The sequence below is a fragment of the Manacus candei genome, unplaced genomic scaffold (genome assembly GCF_025592945.1).
Source record: "Manacus candei isolate 608988 ecotype Guabito, Panama unplaced genomic scaffold, ASM2559294v1 h1tg000011l, whole genome shotgun sequence".
Lineage (NCBI taxonomy): Eukaryota > Metazoa > Chordata > Aves > Passeriformes > Pipridae > Manacus > Manacus candei.
The window spans coordinates 20,774,648-20,795,745 of NW_026138059.1; the positions used below are offsets into that span (position 1 = coordinate 20,774,648).

The window sequence follows — 21,098 nt, forward strand, 5'->3', positions numbered from 1 at the left end:
CGTGTGTGCACAGAGATAGTAGGGAAGGGTCAGAAGACTGCAGTGAAAAGTCTTTCCTGTTGGGTTACTCAGCACATTGCCATGCCAGGCACAGGCAGTGATGTGCATCCTTAAAGACACATAGCTAAATGTTCCTGTTCAGCTCCGTACAATAGAAGCACAGGATCCTGCCTAAAAAACAACTGATTAGACATTGGAATAGGCTGCCCAGGGAGGTGGTGGAGTCACCATCCCTGCAGATGTTTAAGGAAAGACCGGACATAGCACTTAGTGTCATAGTCTAGTTAACATGGTGGTGTTCGGTCACAGGTCGGACTCGACGATCACAGACGACTTTTCCAACTTGATTGATCCCGGGATTTTGTGACTCCGTGAAAAATTTGAGGGACGGCCATAGACCCGCCCACCCGCGCGGAGCCAGCCAATCACAGCTTAGCGGCCCGACCCGGCCAATCAGCGCGCCCCGGGGCTGAGGCGCGCCAAATCCCGCCGCGTGAGCGGCGTAGGGCGGGGGGCGGTCGCCATGTCCGACTGGGACTCGGGCCCCGAGGAAGAGCGGGCTGTGCCCCGCCGGCCCCGGGCCGCCGCTGCCGCCGGCCCACAGTGCCGCCCGCCGGGCACCCCTCCGCGGGGCCGCGCCCCCGCCGAGGGCGACGGGGGACGGAGGGGCTGCGGGCGGCAGGGGAGGGGCGCGGGCGGCCCCGCAGGGGAGGAGTGGGAGCCGCGAGGTGGTGACGGTTCCGGCGGCCCGGGGCGGGCGGCGCGGCAATGGAGGCCCCCAGCTGCCCCCGGCCGGGCTCGGGGCACCGAGGCGCCCCTGTGCTTCCACCTCGACAGCGCCCTGGTCGGGGCTCTCATAGGTAATGACGAGTACGCCCCTGCGCCCCGGGTGCTTGGGCCGCTGCTGTCAGAGAGTGGGGAGGAGGAGAGCACCTCTGTGTCCCGAGGGAGGGCACGCCTGCCTTCCGTAGCTCCAGTCGTGGAAGGGCCCCACCCACGGCAGGGTGCTTTTGCAAGGTTTCTCCCACGCACCAGGGAAACTTTTCCTCCCTAGAGTAGTTGGTTTGACGTCTGTTTCTCGTGACCAGCAGTCTGCAAGTGGGCTGAAGCCACTCTCTAGTCATATGGAGGATGGATGGCAGTCTTTTGAGTTAGTTTAACTGCTCCATCTCTTCAACTGAGGAGCCTTCTCCTACACAAACACCTCGTGTTTGGTTAACTGACAGGAAAAGTTACCTACATGTTCCATCAGTTTGGTGTCAAAAGTTCTTTTCTCTGTAGATTCATGCACCTATAAAGGTCTTGGGTTTTGGTCACAACCAAAATACTTAATGTGTAATTTTTGGCAGTTTGTCCTAAATCTCTGTAATGCCTGATGTGTATCTTTATAACAGGTAGGGGCGGAACTAAAATTAAAGAACTTGAGGATTCTTCAGGTTCCAGGATAAAGGTACCCTGTGCTATGTGTCATCAAGACCTGGGCTCTGTTGGGAACATACTTGGTTTTGTTTCCATGTAAACCAGTTATTGAAGGAAGCTGAAGGATGTTTCAGTAGCTTAATAATTCCACTGTTTTACAAGAATTGGTAAAAAGGAAGTGGAGTTGAGAGTGCAATTTGAATGGTATGTGAAAATAGGAAAAGATTATTAGTTGGTTTTTTTTCCTTAAGTATGCATTTATTTCCTTTTCTTTTAGAAAAGGGAATAAGGGACCTTTTCTTGGGAGGAGAATTTAAATTTGAGGTAAAAAAGGGTAAAATACTTGTTTCAGTATATGTTCTTATATAGTCTTTGCAGTATTAAAAAACCTCAGTAATGTTTTGTGAACACAGGTTACAAGAGGAACCTATGGAGCTGAAGTAAAGATTTTTGGCAGTCTTGATGTGCAAAACAAAGCCAAGATGTTGATTGACAATGCTGTTATAAGTTCTGGCCAGAACAACAGAGCTTGGACTGAGAAAGGCAAGAAATGCGGTTTTGGGGGGGAAAATACTGTGGATTGTCTTTCTATATATTTTGTAGTTTGGTGGATGTTTTTATATTATTAGTATTTTACCAAGTGAATTAACTTTTACCTTTTTCTGGGACAGAGGTATACCTCCTTAAAACAGAAATACCTAGACATCCATCTTTCTCAGCTATGGTCAGTTTTCCCCTCCTCTCACCCCAAATGCCAGGCTTCTATGAAAATCTGTTCCTGTATGTTTTCCACAATTTTAATGGATGCAGAATGTTATACCACTTGGTTTCTTGCGTTATCAGTCTGATTCCTTCAAAATACCTGTATTGGTTCTAGTGTGAGCTTTAATGTAGTATCTGTGGGATATTAAAATTCAGTAAACATTTGTAATGGTAGTCTGTAAAGTGCTGATCATAGCATAGGCAGTGCTGACATCTTACTGCTTTCATGGGAAGTTAATGTTTAAGATTTGATGTTGCACTTCATGCCTGGCTTTACTGGGTTTTCTTGTGTTAACTTTGTCTGTTATGTGGATATATAAATAATTATTGTATGTTGAGATGCTGCTTATATTATTGGTATGTCTTGTATGTGTTCCCAACAATTTTTGCACAGGCAAACACCATCCATATTTGTTGATCTGAGGAACTGATGAGGGAGAAGTTATCCAAGGGCTGTATTCCAGCATTAGAATAAGGAATGGGGTAGTTCTCTGTTTTGTTTTGAGAAGTGCCTCAGAAGGTGGATGAGTGTGTTTCAAGACTAGAAATAGTTAAGACTTCTTTAGTATGTGTGACTGTGTTTTCCCTGTATTTCCTGCTTTTCCACATGGTTGTGTTGCCATTTATATCTTCAGTGTAAAACCTTACTTTCTGACTTGCTTCATCAAAGAAGAAGTACAGAATATAACTAGACTCAGACTTTATTGTGGTGGTGTTGGATGTTTTTGAAGTAAACTTTGCTCTTGTAGCTCTTAAAGCTTTCTGTCTGCGTATCATCTACTGGATTCAGAAGTTTTTCAAAAGCCTACTGCACAACAAGGCTTACTTATAGCTGGAGGAGCAACATTTCAAAACCTGTCATTACGTTATTTAAGTAGCTAAAGAGGTTGAAATGTTTCCCTTTTTTTATCAGAACTGAATTTGTACAGGTTTGAGCAATATTTCAGGGCAGAGACCTAGGAAAGAATTTTGTAGTTATATATTTCATGCCTATTCAAAATATATGAGGACTTACTGTAGAAAAAGAAAATAAGGGGAGAGATTTCTCCCACACACTGCAACAGATTCCATCAAACAGCATCATTTTGGTACTAACTTCGCAGGAAAAATCTTAGATGTTTTCAAGCCTGAAAATAACCCAAAGAAATCAGTGATTGACTGGGACTCTCTTCGAGAAAACAGAGCCAAATATGAAGCTATGAAGTGGGCAGGTTAGTTATAAATTTTGATTGTGTGATACTTGTCTTTGTGTGATAAATCTGTTGAATGCTTACATATTTTTAATTCTTGCTTTGAGATAACTGAATCTTTCACTGTCCAAACTAGTTAAGCATTTGCAGTGAAGTGATCATTTTAGCGCTTCTCAGTGTGGTCGTGGAGAACACTGTGATTGTCGTGGAAGACTTAAACCTGATACTCAATTGGCATTTTGACTTCACCCCTTGAAAATAATGTTATTTGATATGTGACCACAGAAAAAAAAATCTGAGAATTGTTAAATATTAGACTATACGTGTTAGTAGAAACTATTTTAGAACTTGAAATGTGTGGAGATGGCTCTTTTGCAGATACTGAAGTGTTTGTCTCAATCTTCATCTTTTATATGAGCAACAATAGTCTTTATCACTTAACTAGTCTCCTAGCTTAAGGCACTGTCGGGGTTTGGGAATTTCCATCTTAAGCTTTAGCACTGAATCTGTATTACTTCTTGCTGATTCAAGTTCATTTTTCTGATTGTTGAAGACTTGCCTCCAATTGAGAAAAACTTCTACAAAGAATCATCAAGGACAGCATCTATGTCACAAGAAGAAGTGAAACTGTGGCGGTAAGATCACTTCTTTAGGGAATCATCTGCTTGGCAAAAATTGCTTTTAAGGTATAAAGCCTAGAAAGTAGGAGATGAAATGCTGAGACAGAAGCATTAATGTTGGGATCTTCTTAAGAAGTCTTTCTTGGAATGAAACAATAACTAGCAGATGAGTTACTATTAGTTGCTTGGAAAATTAGGTATTATCTGCTTCTCTAAAAGTGTTTGATCTAGTTAAATTTCAGAACAGAAAAATCTCAAGACATTTCACTTGGCTTCTGACTGTTTCTTTGCCTCTCATGGAGACAACATGTTCATATTTTCTAGGTCCTTCCAAATAGGATTATTCCCATGTTTAATACCTCCTGGCTGCCATTTTTACCAGATATATTTTAGTCAAATACCATCTTCAAAACAAAATTCCAACTTCTATTACTGTTGTCTTCCTTTCTTTCTATCTTGTCTTTACAAGTACATCCAGGTCAGTACATGTTTCAGTTGACTGTATCCATTCACTTTGATCCAACAATCTCCATCAGTACTTTGCAAGGAAAACAGATCATCTGTTTCAAGTGATTCAGTTCAGGCCTTGGTAATAGTTTCAACCCTTTTCAGTAGTTCTGATGAAGTTGGTGAACACTATTGAAGTGTTAACTTTTTACTACTTTCCTTTTTGCAAGGTGTCTTCTTTTTTTTCTTGCATGCCAGAGAAACTGCCACAGGGAGCAAAGCATGGAACTGATACTTAAAGTATATGTATATGTTACTGTTGGAACTAGTCAGAATTAAAGAACATTGTTCCATAGGTTCAGAACATATATTGAGGAATAGCACTTGTGTGCTAAAGGAATATTTTTTCTCTTTCATCCAGTCTGTTTGCTTTAAGGAAAAAAAGACAGTAATTGAAAAAAACTAATTCCATAATCATGAGGGGAAGTTGAATTGCCCATTCTTTTCCTAGGTTACACCCCACTTGAAGAAAAAACTTTTTACTGAATGGAATCTGCAGAAGAGTACAAGACTGAAATTAATATGTTTATGCATATTAATATCTCTTAATTGGGGGGAGCCTTGGAAGATCAGTTTTAAATGTAGTTTTTTGTGTTGTGCTTTGGGTTTTGTTTTGTTTGGGGGGTTTTTTTGAGCTTATCTTGCTGATCACTTTTTTCCTAAATTGTTCTGTTTGTGTTCTGCAGAGTATCCAGGGAGCTGCTCTGCAAATATCTGGGGAAGGTTTTTGTCAGAATATAGGATTCTGACTAAGAAGGCCAATCCATTCCTCTGAGTTCTGGGTTGTCTTTAGGTTTAAAAACTCATCACAGTTACTTAATTTGTAATAGAGTATACTTGTAGTCTGATATGGCAGGACTACAGTTCATGTTAATTCTTAAGAAAGAGTGGTAATTGATGCCTGCAGGAGAAGTGTTTGTATAGTAAGACTTTCTTAAGAATTAAAAGAATAATTCACCCATTCAAGAGCCTGAAATTGGTTTTTGTTGTTCCAGGAATTAAAAAAAAGTTAAGAAGGGCAATCTTTTGTGTTAGCTCTACTTTTTGAGATTATGAGACTTTAAAGAAATTGCACTGCTTTAATTCTATACAGAAAAGAAAATAATAATATAACTTGTGATGACTTAAAAGAAGGTGAAAAGCGCTGCATTCCCAATCCTGTTTGTAAATTTGAAGATGCATTTGAGCACTATCCTGATATTATGACTAATATAAGAAAAGTTGGTTTTCAAAAGCCTACACCAATTCAGGTATGTCTTCAATTTTGATGACTTTTCAACTGAAGCTTAAGAGAAAAGTAAAAAGTACATTTGAGTATTTTTTATTTTATGTTAGTCACAGGCATGGCCGATCATACTCCAGGGAATTGATCTTATTGGTATAGCACAGACTGGTACTGGGAAGACATTAGCATACCTAATGCCTGGATTCATTCACTTGACTTCACAACCAATGTAAGGACTGCTCAAATGTCTGACTTGTTTAGCTGCATATACTTCTCCCCACACCCACCCCCTATGCAATGATTTTCTAGTAAAGAAATAAAAATCATAAATTGGAAAAAAATATAAACCTGGTGGAATAAGTCCCAAATTTGTCACCATAGATTCTGCTAGCAGCGGTGTACCGAGGAAGTTTTGGACAGTATATAAATGTTTGATGTCAGATGTGATGGACTTTGCCTATCCTTATATATCCACATTCTATATGTGCTTTGTTTGTAGATGCAGAGATCAGCGCGAGGGGCCAGGAATGTTAGTCCTTGCTCCCACTCGAGAATTGGCACTTCAAGTGGAGGCAGAGTGTTCAAAGTATGCATACAAAGGAATTAAAAGGTAAGCTTGTTTCTCACTTGCTTGTTAAGTGGCTTTTTTGTAAGGCTTTCTTTTTTTTTTGTCCTACCACTTGTAACTTAATTCACTTAGTAAAATAATTGCGTTGTAGACAGCAGTAAGATCTCCCTGATCCTTCTCTTCAGGATGAACAAGCGTGGGTACCAGTTTCTCATGCATTGCTTGTCATGTCATGTCATGTACATCTTCTTGACCATCTTGGTAGCTGCTTGCTGGACTTGTTCCAGAATGAATATGCTTGTCTTGTAATAGAGGCAGGGGGTACTAAAACTGGATATTGTGCTTGAAGTGTGATGTCACAAGTACTGGATAAAGGGGAATAATGAGCTCTAGTCATGAGTTCTGCTGGCTACCTTCTCCATAGTATACAGCTGGCTTTCTTTTCTATGGGGTTACACTACTGAATAATGTTTAGTTTCTTGCCCACCCAGGTCTTCTCTGCAAAACCATCTTCTAGCATGGTGGCCCTCAGTCATGGGATAGTTCCATCCTTGTTTTTGTTTAACCTTTGTGGGATTTCCATCAGTCCATTTCTCTAGCCTTTTTGTGTTTCTTCTGAGTAACAGCCTAACTCTCTAGTGTATCTAGTTAACTTTGTATAGCATTCGGAATAAGTCTTATCTTCACTTAACAGCAAAACACCTGACTTTTGATTGTACTGTTTAGAAAATCCTTTCATACACCTTCATCTGTTTTTTGTGTAAATATTTTCAGAACAACTGTTACACTCCAGATTTTAAACCATAAGCTGCCCAGCACAGTTACATTTTGTTTGAGACTTTTTAAAAGCCTTTTGGTTTGTTTTAACCTTGAATTCGCATCCGGAGAAAGAGTCACACGCTGTTCTCTAAGAGAAATTCTTTTAATTTAGTGAGAAAAATATGGTATTTTGGCAAAAGTTTTTCTGGGGAGTAAAATACAACCATTTTGCTAAAACACCCACCACAAAAACTCAGTTCACAGAAAACACCCACTGCAAACAATCAGTATAACACTGTGTTTTAGTAAAACACAATTCATTGGTTTTAAGTTACCCACAAGAGAAGGAGAAGAGTAAAAGAAGAAAACGGATTAAAAGGGTAAAGAAAGAGAGAAGGAGAGAGGAAAGGAAAAATGGTTACTGACAAGATTCAATAATTCACATGGTGCAGGCTGCAGGAGTAAAGAGAGAGAGAGAGAGAGAGAGAGCACACATGGACTCTTTATAGAGTTCAGTTTTCCCTCCCAGGCAGGATATCCAGTCAGTGCCTTCAGGCCAGAGTGAGCTGTGCTGTAGCAGTCACAGGCTGCAGGGGTGTGCTGTGGGTGGGCTGCCAGGCAGGTCTGCCTTGACTGACAGCTCGGCTACAAAGCCTTCAGCTCTGCCATGTGCTCTCAGGGATGCAGCCCTCTTAGCTGCAGGCTATGTGCTCTCAGCAATCCTTAAGAGATAAGGCAGACCTTACCATGTACCTGCAGGTCCAGGCCCAGCCCTTCCCCACACACACTCACTGTGAGTTGGTTCCAGCCCATATCAATAATTCAGTGAGATTCGGATCCAGTATCTCACAACAACCCAAAACATACTCAAGCTTAATAGCTGTCTTCCTTCCTTTAATGATTGTTTTCACTGCAGTTTCAGCAGAAGAGTATTGGTGAACTGTTGAGGGAGTGTCATTCAGTGCTAATTTCATTAATTATTGTGACTGTCAGTCACACTTACTGTATTCCTTCCTCTAGTTAGAACCAGGTAATACTTTTTAAAATGAAGCAATATGTTGGCATTTATATGAAAATTATTGATTTTAGTTGAGACTTAATAAATTACTTCTAAAACATTTTATTTTACAGTATTTGCATATATGGCGGTGGGGACCGAAAGGGACAGATAGACGTGGTTACCAAAGGTGTGGATATTGTTATTGCTACTCCAGGCAGACTCAATGATCTTCAAATGAACAACTTCATAAATTTGAAGAGCATAACATACTTGGCAAGTAGCTGATATGGAATGAGTAATGCACCAGTTGGAAAATGGTCGACTCAGTTTGAACTTAAGATTTAACGGAGTTTTCTTTAAAGTTCTAAAGTCTTAATTAGAACTTAACATTGACATTGGTGTCAGATGATTCATACTTAACCATAATTGCATTGCAGATTTTCTGCAATGTTCTCTAGAAAAAACAAAATAGCCTTCAAGTCCAGTACGCATTTTAAAGATGCTAAATTGTTATTTTGGTAATGTTTGGTGTTCTAAAGTTTGTTTTGTCAGGATTAGTTTCTAACGGATGAAATGCCTTTCCGAAGTTGTCTTTTCCTTTTCTTTTTAAAGGTTAATCGTGACTCAGGTTCTTATTAGAACTTGTGCAGTAAACAACAGAATCACACACAGATCTTTAAATGTCAGGGAGCTGGTTTTCTTTTAATCTCGGTGGAAAAATAGCTGTGTAAACATATATGAATCCATGTGTCTTCATTTCATTCTTGCCTTTTGCTGTGCTGGACACATAAAACCATTGCTATTTGTGAAATACTTCAATTTATTGAGATTATTTCTAACTTCTCCGTTTAACTGGTGAGTTGTCGCCTCTTTTGACAATTTGGCCCTGCTTTCTGTCCACTCCCCTCTGAGAGTTAAATACTTGCTGTAGCAAGTTATCTCCAGGTATAACCCAGCAAGTTATCTTCTAGGTAACAGTTGTGAGCTTACTGTCAAGGCCAGCAGTGGTATAGCATTATTAGAAATTTGACCATCTGGAAAAAAATATTATTGTTGGAAGACAAGACGGTAGCCTCTTGTGGAAGAGTAACATGTAAATGCTCAGCAGGAGGAAAATAGGCCTGAAAACCTGAGAACTATAGGATCATTAATAATCTTTTTGTAGTATGATCTTTATGATCATACTACAAGCACACACTGCTTTGTAAAGCAATGTGTAATGAACTAAAATGAGATGATTCAGTATGTGCAGGATATGCTATAGAATTATATAGCTAAAAAGAATTAACTATCAAATTGAAAAATATGATGATGTAAAGCAGAAGGAAAGACATTTATTGTTGTACCACGAGCAGTTAAATGTTTTCAGAAGATTGAAACCAGTGCAAGGATCTTGTTATATGATATGGTTAATGTCTCATGCCTCAGAGTTTTATGGAAATGCTGTACTTCTTTAGGTATCATGTGAAAAGTTTGACATCCAAAATTCCATCTTTTTTAATGTTACCATATTTTTCCTTGTAGCTTCTTGTACTGTTTAATATGTAAGATAATTTCTGTTTGCAGAGCTTCATTGTCAGTTTTCAGCCAACGTATAATTTAATCTTGCAGCCTTATTTCAAAGAAAACAAAGGGGCATTAGATTTCAACTTTAACAGCTTGGATGAAGAACATTCTTCATTGAAGAGCTTCATTTACAGTTTTCATTTAAAGATGAGGCTTGTGAAGGCTCCCAAAGTGCACTGAGTATTACTTGCTAGTATGATACAATTGCTTCCCAAAGGACTTCCAAGATCAAATACTGGGATACATTTACTTGTTAAAGAAAAAGCAACCAAACAAAAGAAACCCCGCCCAAAAAAACCCCTCAGAAAAACAAAAAAGCAAACTGTTAATTATGTCTAAATAGATACTGTATACAAGCTGAATTGGAGGTAGGAAGTTCTCTTCTTGCCTGACAGAACCATCAGGTTGATTGCAGTCTTGGTTCAGATTTTTAGGAAGCCATTTATTCAAAATAGAATTTCCCAGTCTTACTTCTGAAATCATGAAAAACAGCAGCCTTTTGATTGTTTATGATACATGTCACTTGAAGATTGCTTTGTGTTTTGCTGTGTTCAGTGTAAATCAATACTCATTCATCAGTAGTCTGAGTGCTTATTTCTTAGGAACTTAGTCTCATAAAGCAGAAGTAAGGAAATTGGAATTGTACTTGAATAATTAGGAAGCGTTTAGGAGAAAGAGTATAATTAAAATATATATAATTCATGAAGTAGGATATAGAAGGTAGATTGGAGTAGTCCTTTTATTCTTCAAATAAAAAAAAATAATGTAAAACTTACCAATAACTTAATTGAAAACAGAGGAAAGAAAATAATTTTCACATGATGAACTGGCTTGTAAGAATTTCTTGCCAAGAAATAGAACTGAAATGAACAATATTAACAAACAAGTAAATAGTGTAGATAATAAGAAACCTAAGATTGTGTTATTTGGGAGACATCCAGCTTATAAAACAGAATCTGGCTATGAGACATTTGAAAAAATTACTGCTACTAACTACTTATTTATTACAGCCTTTCATCTTTATTAGACAGCTATCTGAAATAAGGAAAGTAGACTTCAGCTACTCTGATCCATCTAATAGACATACTTAGGTGCTTTCTTTTCCCTTTCCAGCGAAGTACCAGTGTGCTTAATAGCACAGAAGGCTTCTACTGCTGAAAAGGGCATGGTAGCCAACTCTGTATATAAAATTAGTGATGTTTCAGCCTTGCCATTGTATTAGAATCCATGTGGTTAATGAAATCTCTATGAACCCTCTGAAAGTAAAGAGGATTAAATCAAAAAATAGAATTCTTGTCTTCTGTCTCTCAGTTGATGATTTGTTATTATTTCAGAGATTTACATAAATAATGTACTAAAAACCTTTTATATAAAAAATATCAGAAAATAATGGAATAGCAAAATTGGGAGAGTAGAAAGGGATTATCATCAAAGTCTTCTGTTTCCACATAAGTGACTAGAAAATGTCAATACTTAAAAGCACAATTCATATAACTTTAATTTTCAACTAGAGTTTGTGTAAATCAAAGGAGATAAATGAGTCTTAGATGCCAGTCTTCTTCCTTTGTGTGAAACTGAAATAATTCACAAGGATGCTTGTATATTAGAAAAAAAATTAGTTCCAAAGAGTTGTATTCAGTCCTCCAGCTCACTTGTATTTTTCTGTTTTTTTCTACCAGATGAAACAAGCTTGAACTCTGGGAGTTCTGCAGAGTGTTGTCCTAGTGTGAGCCAGAATTTATGCTCTGGCTTTTTTCCTACTTCTAATGAGGATCTAAATTGATAACATATTTTGATCCTGTATGAGATCTCTGATGAGATAGAAATGAGATTTACCCTTTAAATTACCAAAAATTTCTTATCGAAAGTGTATAGTGAGGGTTGTCTCCCTCTGGGTTTGGTTAGTTATGATTTTTGTTGGGTTTTTTTAATTCTGTGCTTAGTTTTAGGCATGCAGCAAATTACTCTTAAAAGAAATGATTGTTTTATCTTGGTTGAGTTTGTGCTTTTAAAGATGCTGTGGATTTCCTTTTTCATTTGTATTACTCAAAGAAAAAGTGTCAAAGAAATTGAAGAGGTAAAACAAGTTGAACAGGTTTTGCTGTAAGTTATGGAGTGGATTCTGCAATTAAAACTGTTACCATTAAAATCATCTGCTGTGTAATATCTTGCTGAAAACCTTATCTAAGGAACCAGGCAGAATAAATCACCTTGTTTCTGAGCAGGTTTTAGATGAGGCTGACAGAATGTTGGACATGGGATTTGAACCTCAGATAATGAAGATCCTAATAGATGTGCGGCCTGACAGACAAACTGTTATGACGAGGTATCTAAACATAATGGTGCTCAGTACTTGAACACTGTAAACATAAGGTTATTGAACAAGTTAATTGCAAAACAAAGATGTCGGTTCATTAAAACTTTTACTAGTTTACTTTCTAATTCTGTCTAGTCAGTCCTAATGAGTGATTTCACGATTTTTTTTTCCATTTTATACTGCCTTTTCTGATGTTTTACATCAGAAATGAATCTTCAACTGTAAGGACTATCAAGTCTCCCAAAAAGGAAGGTATTCTGGGAGTGCTAGAATTTGCCATATCAGTTTGAAGTGCCAACTTCCACTTCTCTGTCTGGGACCAAATGTGTTTCCTGACCTTCTGATCAGTGTCTGTACTAGTCTGTACTTGGATTAATTTTGAAGTTATGCAGCTTTTGGGAACTTAACAATAGAATATCCCAACAATAATTTTTGTTACTGTATTTTGCATTGGAGCTATGGTTTTAGAGAGAAAACTGACTAGAAACTTGCTTATTAGGTGTTGTTGAACTACTAAACTCACCTTAGGCTTCATTAGAAAGGTTCCATAACTGTTGTGTGTACCTTTAACCAAAAAAGTTGTCTTTCAAGCTTGGGTGCTGTTTACTCTTAGCTTAAGATTAGTTCTAAATATTATGTAAGCTCACCATTGTAATTGCACGCCTAAGTGTTTCACTGGTGTATAAGAAAGAAAAGAAAGAAATTGGTGAAACTAATGAATTGGAGAAGATTTTGCACACTATTCTGACGTCTGTTTTCCTCTTCACTTCCTGTTTAGTGCTACTTGGCCTGATGGTGTTCGTCGCCTAGCAAAATCCTACTTGAAAAATCCCATGATTGTATATGTTGGCACTCTTGACTTAGCAGTAAGTTTTCCTGTTGGTTTTTTTTCCTTGCTTTTGTAAACCTACAGTTAAACTAGGAAAACTTTTACTTGTAACTGTATGTAAGTAAATGCATGTAACTTTTAAAATCATGCATTTTAAAGTTTCTTTAAAAGTTTAGAAACAACTAAAAATTTAGGAAGTATAAAAGAGCTTTGTTCTTTATGTTTCTATAACATCATCTTGAAGTCTTAGCTCTTCAGTAGAAGACATGAAAGCAACAAGTATCAATCACATTGTGTTTGTTGTACTTTGCTTTACCAAGTGTTTCTGCATGAACCCTTATTTTTGCAGCCTTCACTTCTGTTCATCAAGTTCTTGTACCTTACTTAGTTTTCTTTCTGAAGGCTTTCCTTCTAATGCATACAGATCCTTATCTAAACCTGTATTTCCTAACTGTTTCTTTCTCAAAGGGAGTGGGAGCTCTGTACCAAACTCCTGGAGGGCACTTGTCTGGAGAGGGAAATATGTGTTAGAGTAAGAACTGTCTTTAAAGTCCAAAACTTCTAAAATGTGGGTGTAGTTGCATACTTGTCATTGTTGTGCAGCTACGTATAGTTGGCTTCAATACCAGCAGAATTTACTGAAACAGTAGTTCCCAAGATCTTAGGAAATTCTCCTTTTCAGTTCCACTTTTTTTAGTGATGGCAAATGAGGAAACTTAGTATCCAGTACACGTTTAGGTAGAAATGGAGGGAAAATGTGCTTTTCATCTATTCTGTTCAGAACTACACTTTTATCAAAGGGCATATCTTTGTCAAAGACAGAAGACAGAAATTTTAAAGACATCAGCTGCTGTTGTAGCTCTCTTATCTAATTCATTCATCTCCTTTTACGGGGCCTTCTCTTAACTGAAGAGGTGATATCTGGGGGGAAGAGTTCCAATGCGGAAAGAGAATCTTGGTGTACTTGATTCTTCAACTCTTGCCACAAGAACATGATACTATGCTGTGCGAATGTCTACACCTTTATAGTACTCGTGGTACAGCTTAGACATTCTGTGGTAACCTTCAGATAGGATAAAGATTTTATTAATGAACTATTGTTGGAATAATTAGAACTAATAATTTCAGATAGATTTACAGAATCTTCTTCAAAAGGCTTGTAGTTTCAGGTAAGACTGACGCCGTTCCGACTTGCTTTGGATACACATAAAATATACTCAAATTAAAGAACTTCAATCTGATTTTCACTACTACTAGAATTATTTATTTCACTTCACTAATCTGTACCCTTTAAATCTCTTCAGATACATGGTTTGGCAAACTGCTTAAAGATAAATTTTAATATTTTCCTAAAGCAACTAGGAGACCAGAAATCTCCATTGTTTGAACTCCAAACTGATACATACTTTCTGTTTAAAATAGTTTTTCATGGTATCTTCTTATTAGTTTCGTAATATGGGAATTAACAGAAAAAATATTGTTCTAATCTGTTTCTACTTAACATACCTTTTTACTGTTTGACAGGCAGTAAATACAGTAGAACAAAGAGTTGTCGTTATCGCTGAGGAGGAAAAGAGAGCTTTCATGTATGGCTTCATTGAGTCTATGAAGCCAAAAGATAAGGTCATCATTTTTGTGGGAAAAAAGCTTACGTATGTAATCACTTCCCAGTATCACATCTGTTCTTTTTTTTTATTTTTCCCTAACAAAAATACTTAGGAGTTTCTTAGTTCACATAATTACCAAATGTAGGAGCTCTTGTCCACAATGTGCTGGTAGTAGTACCGTTTTTATTTATTTATTCCTTCATACTGACTGTATATTTTTTAGCATCATTAGTGGTGGTGGCAAGTCTCAGTTTCACATAGTTAAAGTTATATGTTAAGATTCTTGGGGATACGTGAATGCAATGTCCTGTTTACTTTCATACGCAGCTGGTGCATATAAGACCTGATTGGTAGGGGGTGGTAATTGTACCATACCTGAACTTTTTGAGTGAACAGTGCAAAAATAATCTAATATTTCTTTTATATATAAATAAGGGTAAACATTTCTGTGGAAAATAGTCTTGCTTTCATACTGTTTTATAATAAATGTCAGCTGACCCTAGGTATGGTTTTGTCCTTAGGCACACGGTTAGCTTTTGTTGTCACGTTATCTTTTTGATCTAAATCTAGATACTGCACTATTTTCTTTTTTCTTTTTTTTTAAGAATAATTGCTTTATTTCATCCTAGAGCTGATGACTTAGCAAGCGACTTTGGTATCCAAGGAATTCCAGTACAGTCACTTCATGGTGACAGGGAACAGTGTGATCGAGAACAGGCTTTAGATGACTTCAAGAAAGGTGAGTTTGTACTGAAGTACTGGTTTGTTTAGGCAGGCTTTTGAAGGTTGTTGTGTTCAGATGCTTGTCTATTTGTAAGTGCTGTGTCTCTTTAGTACCATAAAAATTAAAATGTTAAAGAGCTCTTAATTATGTGTATTAATTTGACAAACAAAAAAGCAGAAAACAAAAGAGACTGCTCTTCAATAAAATTTGGAATGTCTAAGAGTTTAATAGTTTATAATTAAGGTTTGTTTTGTTATTGACATCTCTGGAAAAGTCAGTATTGTGTTAAGTCTACAGAATGGTAAAAATTTAAGTGTCAGATGAGGGTGCTTTCAGTGAAACAGTTCTGCTCCAGATTATGTCAGTAGGGTTATACTTTGGAGTTATGTGAACACTTGCTAATAAAAGACTAGTTCTGTGACGAGAGTGTTAGTTGAGAATATCGTGGTTGAAGTTTCTGTTCTTTTCACAGGCTGTATTATATCATATAAGGAGGCATGCTTCTTACTTTTGCACCCTGCTGTTCTACTTGTGAAATGCAAATAATAGTAAAATGACATTCTGAGTGCTTACTTACCACCTTGAGAGCTAGCTCAGTGTGACGTGCAATGAACATATTTTTCCTTTATATGTTAAGAATAATAAGCACATTAAAAGCAATAGACTTTAGAATTTTAGAATTTTAGAATTATGTTTTCTGTTTATTTCATAAATTCCCATTCTTTTTTTGTTGTACTTATTTTAGGCAAAGTTAAAATATTGGTAGCTACTGACTTAGCGTCCCGTGGCCTTGATGTGCATGATATTACTCATGTTTTTAACTTCGATTTCCCTCGCAACATTGAAGAATATGTTCACAGAGTAGGTCGTACTGGAAGAGCAGGGTAAGTGTTTACCAGAAAATAGTAATGTATTATCAATGTTTTGTTATGTTTTATGCACTGCATTCTTGTCAAATTCTAGAGCTAGAAGTGATGTGGGGTGGGGAAGTTAAGACTTCGGTCTATCAAAGGATGGTTTAGAAACATACTACCTTCTTTTTAAATTGTTTACCTTTAATTTAACTGAACTAAGTTTTACACTTTTCTCTTATTGAATGATGTTTGAAAGCTGATTTAAATGTGAGGAAGAATTACAATTCAAAACAATGTCTGCATAGATATTCTGAAATGTCGCTTCTTTGTTTATCTCTTCATGAGCCGCTAAGTTGTTTAATTTTCTAGACAGCATATTAGGGGAAAAACATCTATAAATTCAAAGTCTTCAGTCTATCATGGTGGCGTAGTTTGGTTTTAGCACTTTTGGATGCTGCATTTCTAGGTTGGTACAAGTGTGATTTTTCTCATGTATGTGTTTATTTTAATCATGATACAAATGTCTGTCTCTTCATACTTAAACACATTGTCTTTATGCTGGGTTCATTATCTAAAAGTCTGAATTAGTTGTGCCTTTGCTCCATTTCAGGAGAATTGCTGTATTCTGATCTTCCTGAAAAGTTGCTCTCTGTCATGTGCATACTAAATATTCAAGCCACTTTTATCTACCAGCTCAGTAATATTGCCTGTAGTACAGTTTATTAGTGCATAGGTCAGTAGAAAAACCTGACAACAGTTGTTCTGAAGATCAACAGTTACTTCATTCCTTGTCTAGACGCACTGGGGAGGCAGTAACGCTGGTCACGAAGAATGACTGGAAGTTTGCTTCTGAGCTGATTGAAATTCTGGAAAGAACAAACCAAGTAAGAATATATTACTGGCTAAGATTTATAGTGGTTCTAGATTAACACCTGAAGCAGGTCATGAAGCCTATTTAGACCTTTCTTGGTGAATGTTTCTAGTGTCTTGGGGAAAAAAATGGATATTGAAGTCTCTCTTGTCCTGGATAGCCTTAGAAGTATTTTACCTTACAGATGATTCCCAGAAAAGAACTGTGAACTTTAAGCAAAGCGTTCCATGTCCAAAGAAAAAGTAACTAACATAGGCACACATTGAGGTCTGCAGAAGAATAATAGGGTCTGTTTTATTCCATTTGTATTTCACTTCTGGATGCATGTACCAATGTTCTTGTTTAACAGTGTAAATATTAACAATATTTATATCAGAAGAAGCTCAACTATCTATATGTTTATTATATCTGACAGTTCTGGTACCTGCATGTACTTTTCCAAGCTGTCTTTCTTACTGATGCTTGTAAATAGTATGGGAAATAGGACTGGAATGTGATTTCTTTCTTTAAGGAAATGTATTTTTTTCTTGACACCATATCTGAGAAACCAGAGACAATTGTACTGCTGTTTCTTGCTGTAACAAGAAACAGTATTTTGCCTGATTTATGGTAAATCCCCAGTTCATGCCCTGTCTTGAGTTTAAATTTTGTTTGGTTGTTTTTTTTTGTTTGGATGGAAGAGAGCATTAGTACAAACTAAATGTCTTTTACCTGGAACTTGCGGTTGTTACTGTGGACATTCTTACTCAAACTTTAAAGCCTGGGTTAGAGCTTCATCTGAATCTTCTGGCTTACAACTCTTCTTTGAAAGATGTTATGTCACTTTATTGCAAACCTAGTAGGATGCTTTTAAGGGAGGAAAAGGAAAAAAAAATAACAACTGTCACTTAATAATTTCTAAAGTTGCAGATTTGAGGTTTATAGTTGAGGTGGGGTTTTTTGGGTTTCGTTTTATTTTTATTCAGAAAATGTAAGAGGTGAAACCAGTAATGATGTTTTGAAGCTACTTAAATGGAAATTAGAGGTGCCTTGGTTTGTATTCTGCATGAACCGCTACCTTCCAAGCCTTGACTCCAGCTGCAGACTGTGAAGTTCCCAAACTGGTTTGTGGGGGGGGTTTTTTGATGTGTGATAATTCAACTGGGAACAGTCTGAGTTCAGAGGAGAAAAGAGGATCTATGAATCCTTGCTTTCAAGGGTTACTTTTAGTTGCAGCATTATTCTCAAACTTACTTTCATCTGCTAGGGAAGTATCCATACAGACAAGATGGTTGTTGCTTTTTGTTTTTTTTTTCTCGTGACAATGAAAATACCATTATTTCAGTCTTAAAGCATCATGTAAAAGGGAAGAAGAGCAACTGAAAACATGGTCTGAAGGTTCAGAATCCTTCAATTTCAAAAGAGGTAAACTGTATTTGTTAGGCATATGTTCTCCATGATTTTGAATATACAGAATATATAAAGAAAAACAGGTACCACAGAAAGGTATCTGTATCATGCTGCAGGGATCTTTTATATATAAAAGCCTATTAGGAAGCATGGACAGATTTGTTAGGGAAACAGGTGGAAAAATAGTAATCTCTGTTATACCAAGCAAAGTGTTCCGTATAAATTATGGAATCTTTATGCTTTTCTGTTTTCTCACTTGAACTACCCTGTCTGACTTATATGTTTAGCAGATACACAGATTGTCCATGTAAAAATTCCAACAAACCACTAGAAGCTGGATATTACCTCACTGAGATTTTTATGTTCCCATATCCTTGCTTCTTCCCACCCTTGCCTGCTCGAAAACCATTCTTGGAAGAAATTGTTGCAATTTTAGTTGTAATAAATTACGCTTCAAGCTGTAGGAGAGGATCTGATACTGTGGAAGAAAATCATTCAGTGTTTCAACTGAAAACTAACTTTGTCTCGTTACTTCTATCTCCAATGATAGAAGTCTGTAGTGACTTTCAGCTGGAGGTGCATCATTTTTCACTTTTATTTTTACATAATGTTCTAAAACTTAGGCAGAACAGACTGTTCCAGAGGCATCATGTTCTGTAGACTCCTGACAGCCAGGGCAGCTGTCTACCAGTGAGAGCAATTCACCACATAAAATACATACTAGCGAGCTGTCCCTCATGCCAGCTCAAGAAAAAGTTGCTGATAGCAAATGGCAAGCACTGCTGAATTATAAGGCCTGACAAAAGAAATGGGAACTAGAGAAATATATCTTCCTGCTCCACTAGACCCTTAGTCCTGGCTGCATTTTCTTCCTGTCCAAGCATCACCAGGTCTAGGCATTTCTAGGAAGACGTAAAAAGTATTGACGTTTGTTTGCACTATACTGTTTGCACTGTATTTGTGCCACTGGCAGAGGGACAAATCACACAGACTGAGCAGTCACACTAATACCACGTTCACACGCTGCTCTTTGCTCTAATCAGGACACTGATCTGGGCTGGGCGAGTTCCACCTGCTGCATGGCTACGTGCTGTCACAGATTGTTGAAGCAGACTGGCTTTGATAGGTTCATGATCCAAGACCTCTCTTGACATTACAGTCACCCATAATGCTTCTTGCAAAACACATTGCATTAATGTCAGCATTGTGCCTGACCTGGTTTTAGGAGGCTTGTTGGACACTGCCTTTGTTCCTATGAGCAAAAGAATGGTCTGTAGGTGTTTTCATTCAGTGGTCACTGTCGCTCAGCCTAATAAGTCTGTTTGTAATCTTTCACACCAGGCTTTAGTCCTTATGAACGTGAGTAACTCTGAGGTGACAGTTTGTTGATGATACTATTCACCTTCTTTTCCATATAATTACAAACACGCTAAAAAGCACTGTGGATCTTACTAAGGTGCTCTTGCAACCTCCCAGTGATGGGAGAACTGACTGCTTTCTCCTTCTTTTCTTGTCTTTTAGCTTTGTTATACGCACATGAGAACTGTTCCTGTGGCAACACTTTGAAGTCCCAAAGTTTCTCTTTAGAGTCTCTTAAAACTTCCATAAAGAATTTAAAATATCAACATTCAAATAGATGTATATAGTATGGTATCACCTTTTAGTGGCACTGAATGTTTTTACCAGCTGTTCATTATCACTGAAAGATAAACTTCTCCCTGAAATGCAGTGTTGTAATTAGCTGGTTATACGTTGTCATCAGATATGGTCATACAAGCAGAGATATATAATTGAAAATCCAGAGACACTATGATTTTTTGGTATATTTCAGTACAATTTTATGTAAAAAGATTTCTCTATGCATCTCTACAGAAAAGAATCTGCAAAGTGACAGAAGCCAGATAAGTATTTTTATAAAGCAGAGTCTAAAATTTTAGCTTTATTTAAAACTGACCTTGTTTTTCTGCTGCTTTCTTATCAGGTAGTTCCTGACGAGCTTATTGCAATGGCAGAAAGGTACAAACAATTTCAAACCAGAAAAGAAAAAGATATGCAAAGACCTTGGAGAAAGCTCTCAAAATAACTGTAATCCCTTGAAGCTACTGAAACAAAGTTATTATAGTTAATGTTAGCAGCTCTGGGCTTGAATTTATAAGTTTAATTTCTCATTTGGTTGTTTTCTGTACCTGTTCCATTTAAATAAACCATTTAATTTAGTTTCGAGGAGGATTTAGTTAAATGCAGTATCGATATATAAGAATGTGAAAGATAATTTTTCCTTTTATTTTCAGAGAACTGAATTAGTCATTGTAAGCAATGTTTGTCAGTGTAGCTTCAAAATACTATACCTTTGCCTTGATATGCTGCATCTGCCACTGGCACAAAGAAGTATTTCTAAGGATAACTTAGTTATTTGAAAACTGCTATCTTGTAGTAACTTATGTTCGCTGAAGCAAGTTTTCTTTAAAACTTAAGATTAAAAGTCATTTTTGTTAAGACTTTCAAGGTTTTTTTAGAGGTCTGCATTTTCTTCTGATGGAGGTGAGCATGACAAGAAGTCCATGTTTGTGGTTAACTGGGAAGCAAACAGCTTCTACTCTTATTTTCATGGATGTAATATTCTAGTTTAAAGAAAACCGGAGTTTACTAGAGCAATGTTAACAAAGTCATGGAACAACAAATACACTTAAAGGTCAGCTTTTATTTCCTTCAGATAAAGTTGATTCAAATTTTACATTTACAGTTTCTGTCACACAGATTCGTACAGATAATGGGGCATATTTTCTCTCTTTGGAATTTATATGGGAAGAAGTTACTCCTTCATTTGATGCTTTGTCTGAACTTGTGTTTATGTGTCATATGAGTAAACTAATAAACAGAATTTAGTGAAA

General features: G+C 37.2%; 1 protein-coding gene across 2 annotated transcripts; it reads left to right on the forward strand.

Moving 5' to 3' along the window:
- Positions 1-484: 484 nt before the first annotated feature.
- DDX43 (DEAD-box helicase 43) lies at positions 485-21,052 on the forward strand. 2 transcript variants are annotated; one of them, XM_051778038.1, is made up of 16 exons: positions 485-860; positions 1,395-1,450; positions 1,833-1,962; positions 3,285-3,392; positions 3,925-4,006; positions 5,592-5,748; positions 5,834-5,952; positions 6,223-6,333; positions 8,182-8,323; positions 11,842-11,942; positions 12,712-12,799; positions 14,287-14,348; positions 14,999-15,108; positions 15,839-15,977; positions 16,744-16,831; positions 20,189-21,052. In XM_051778038.1, exons 1-16 carry the CDS (start codon positions 524-526, stop codon positions 20,288-20,290), a joined length of 1,932 nt encoding a protein of 643 aa, XP_051633998.1. In that variant the 5' UTR covers positions 485-523; the 3' UTR covers positions 20,291-21,052. The 2 variants fall into 2 exon arrangements, with proteins under 2 accessions (XP_051633998.1, XP_051633999.1); XM_051778039.1 differs by lacking the exons at positions 5,592-5,748; positions 5,834-5,952 and having other exon boundaries at positions 14,287-14,414; positions 20,189-21,050.
- The last annotated feature ends 46 nt before the right edge of the window (positions 21,053-21,098 follow it).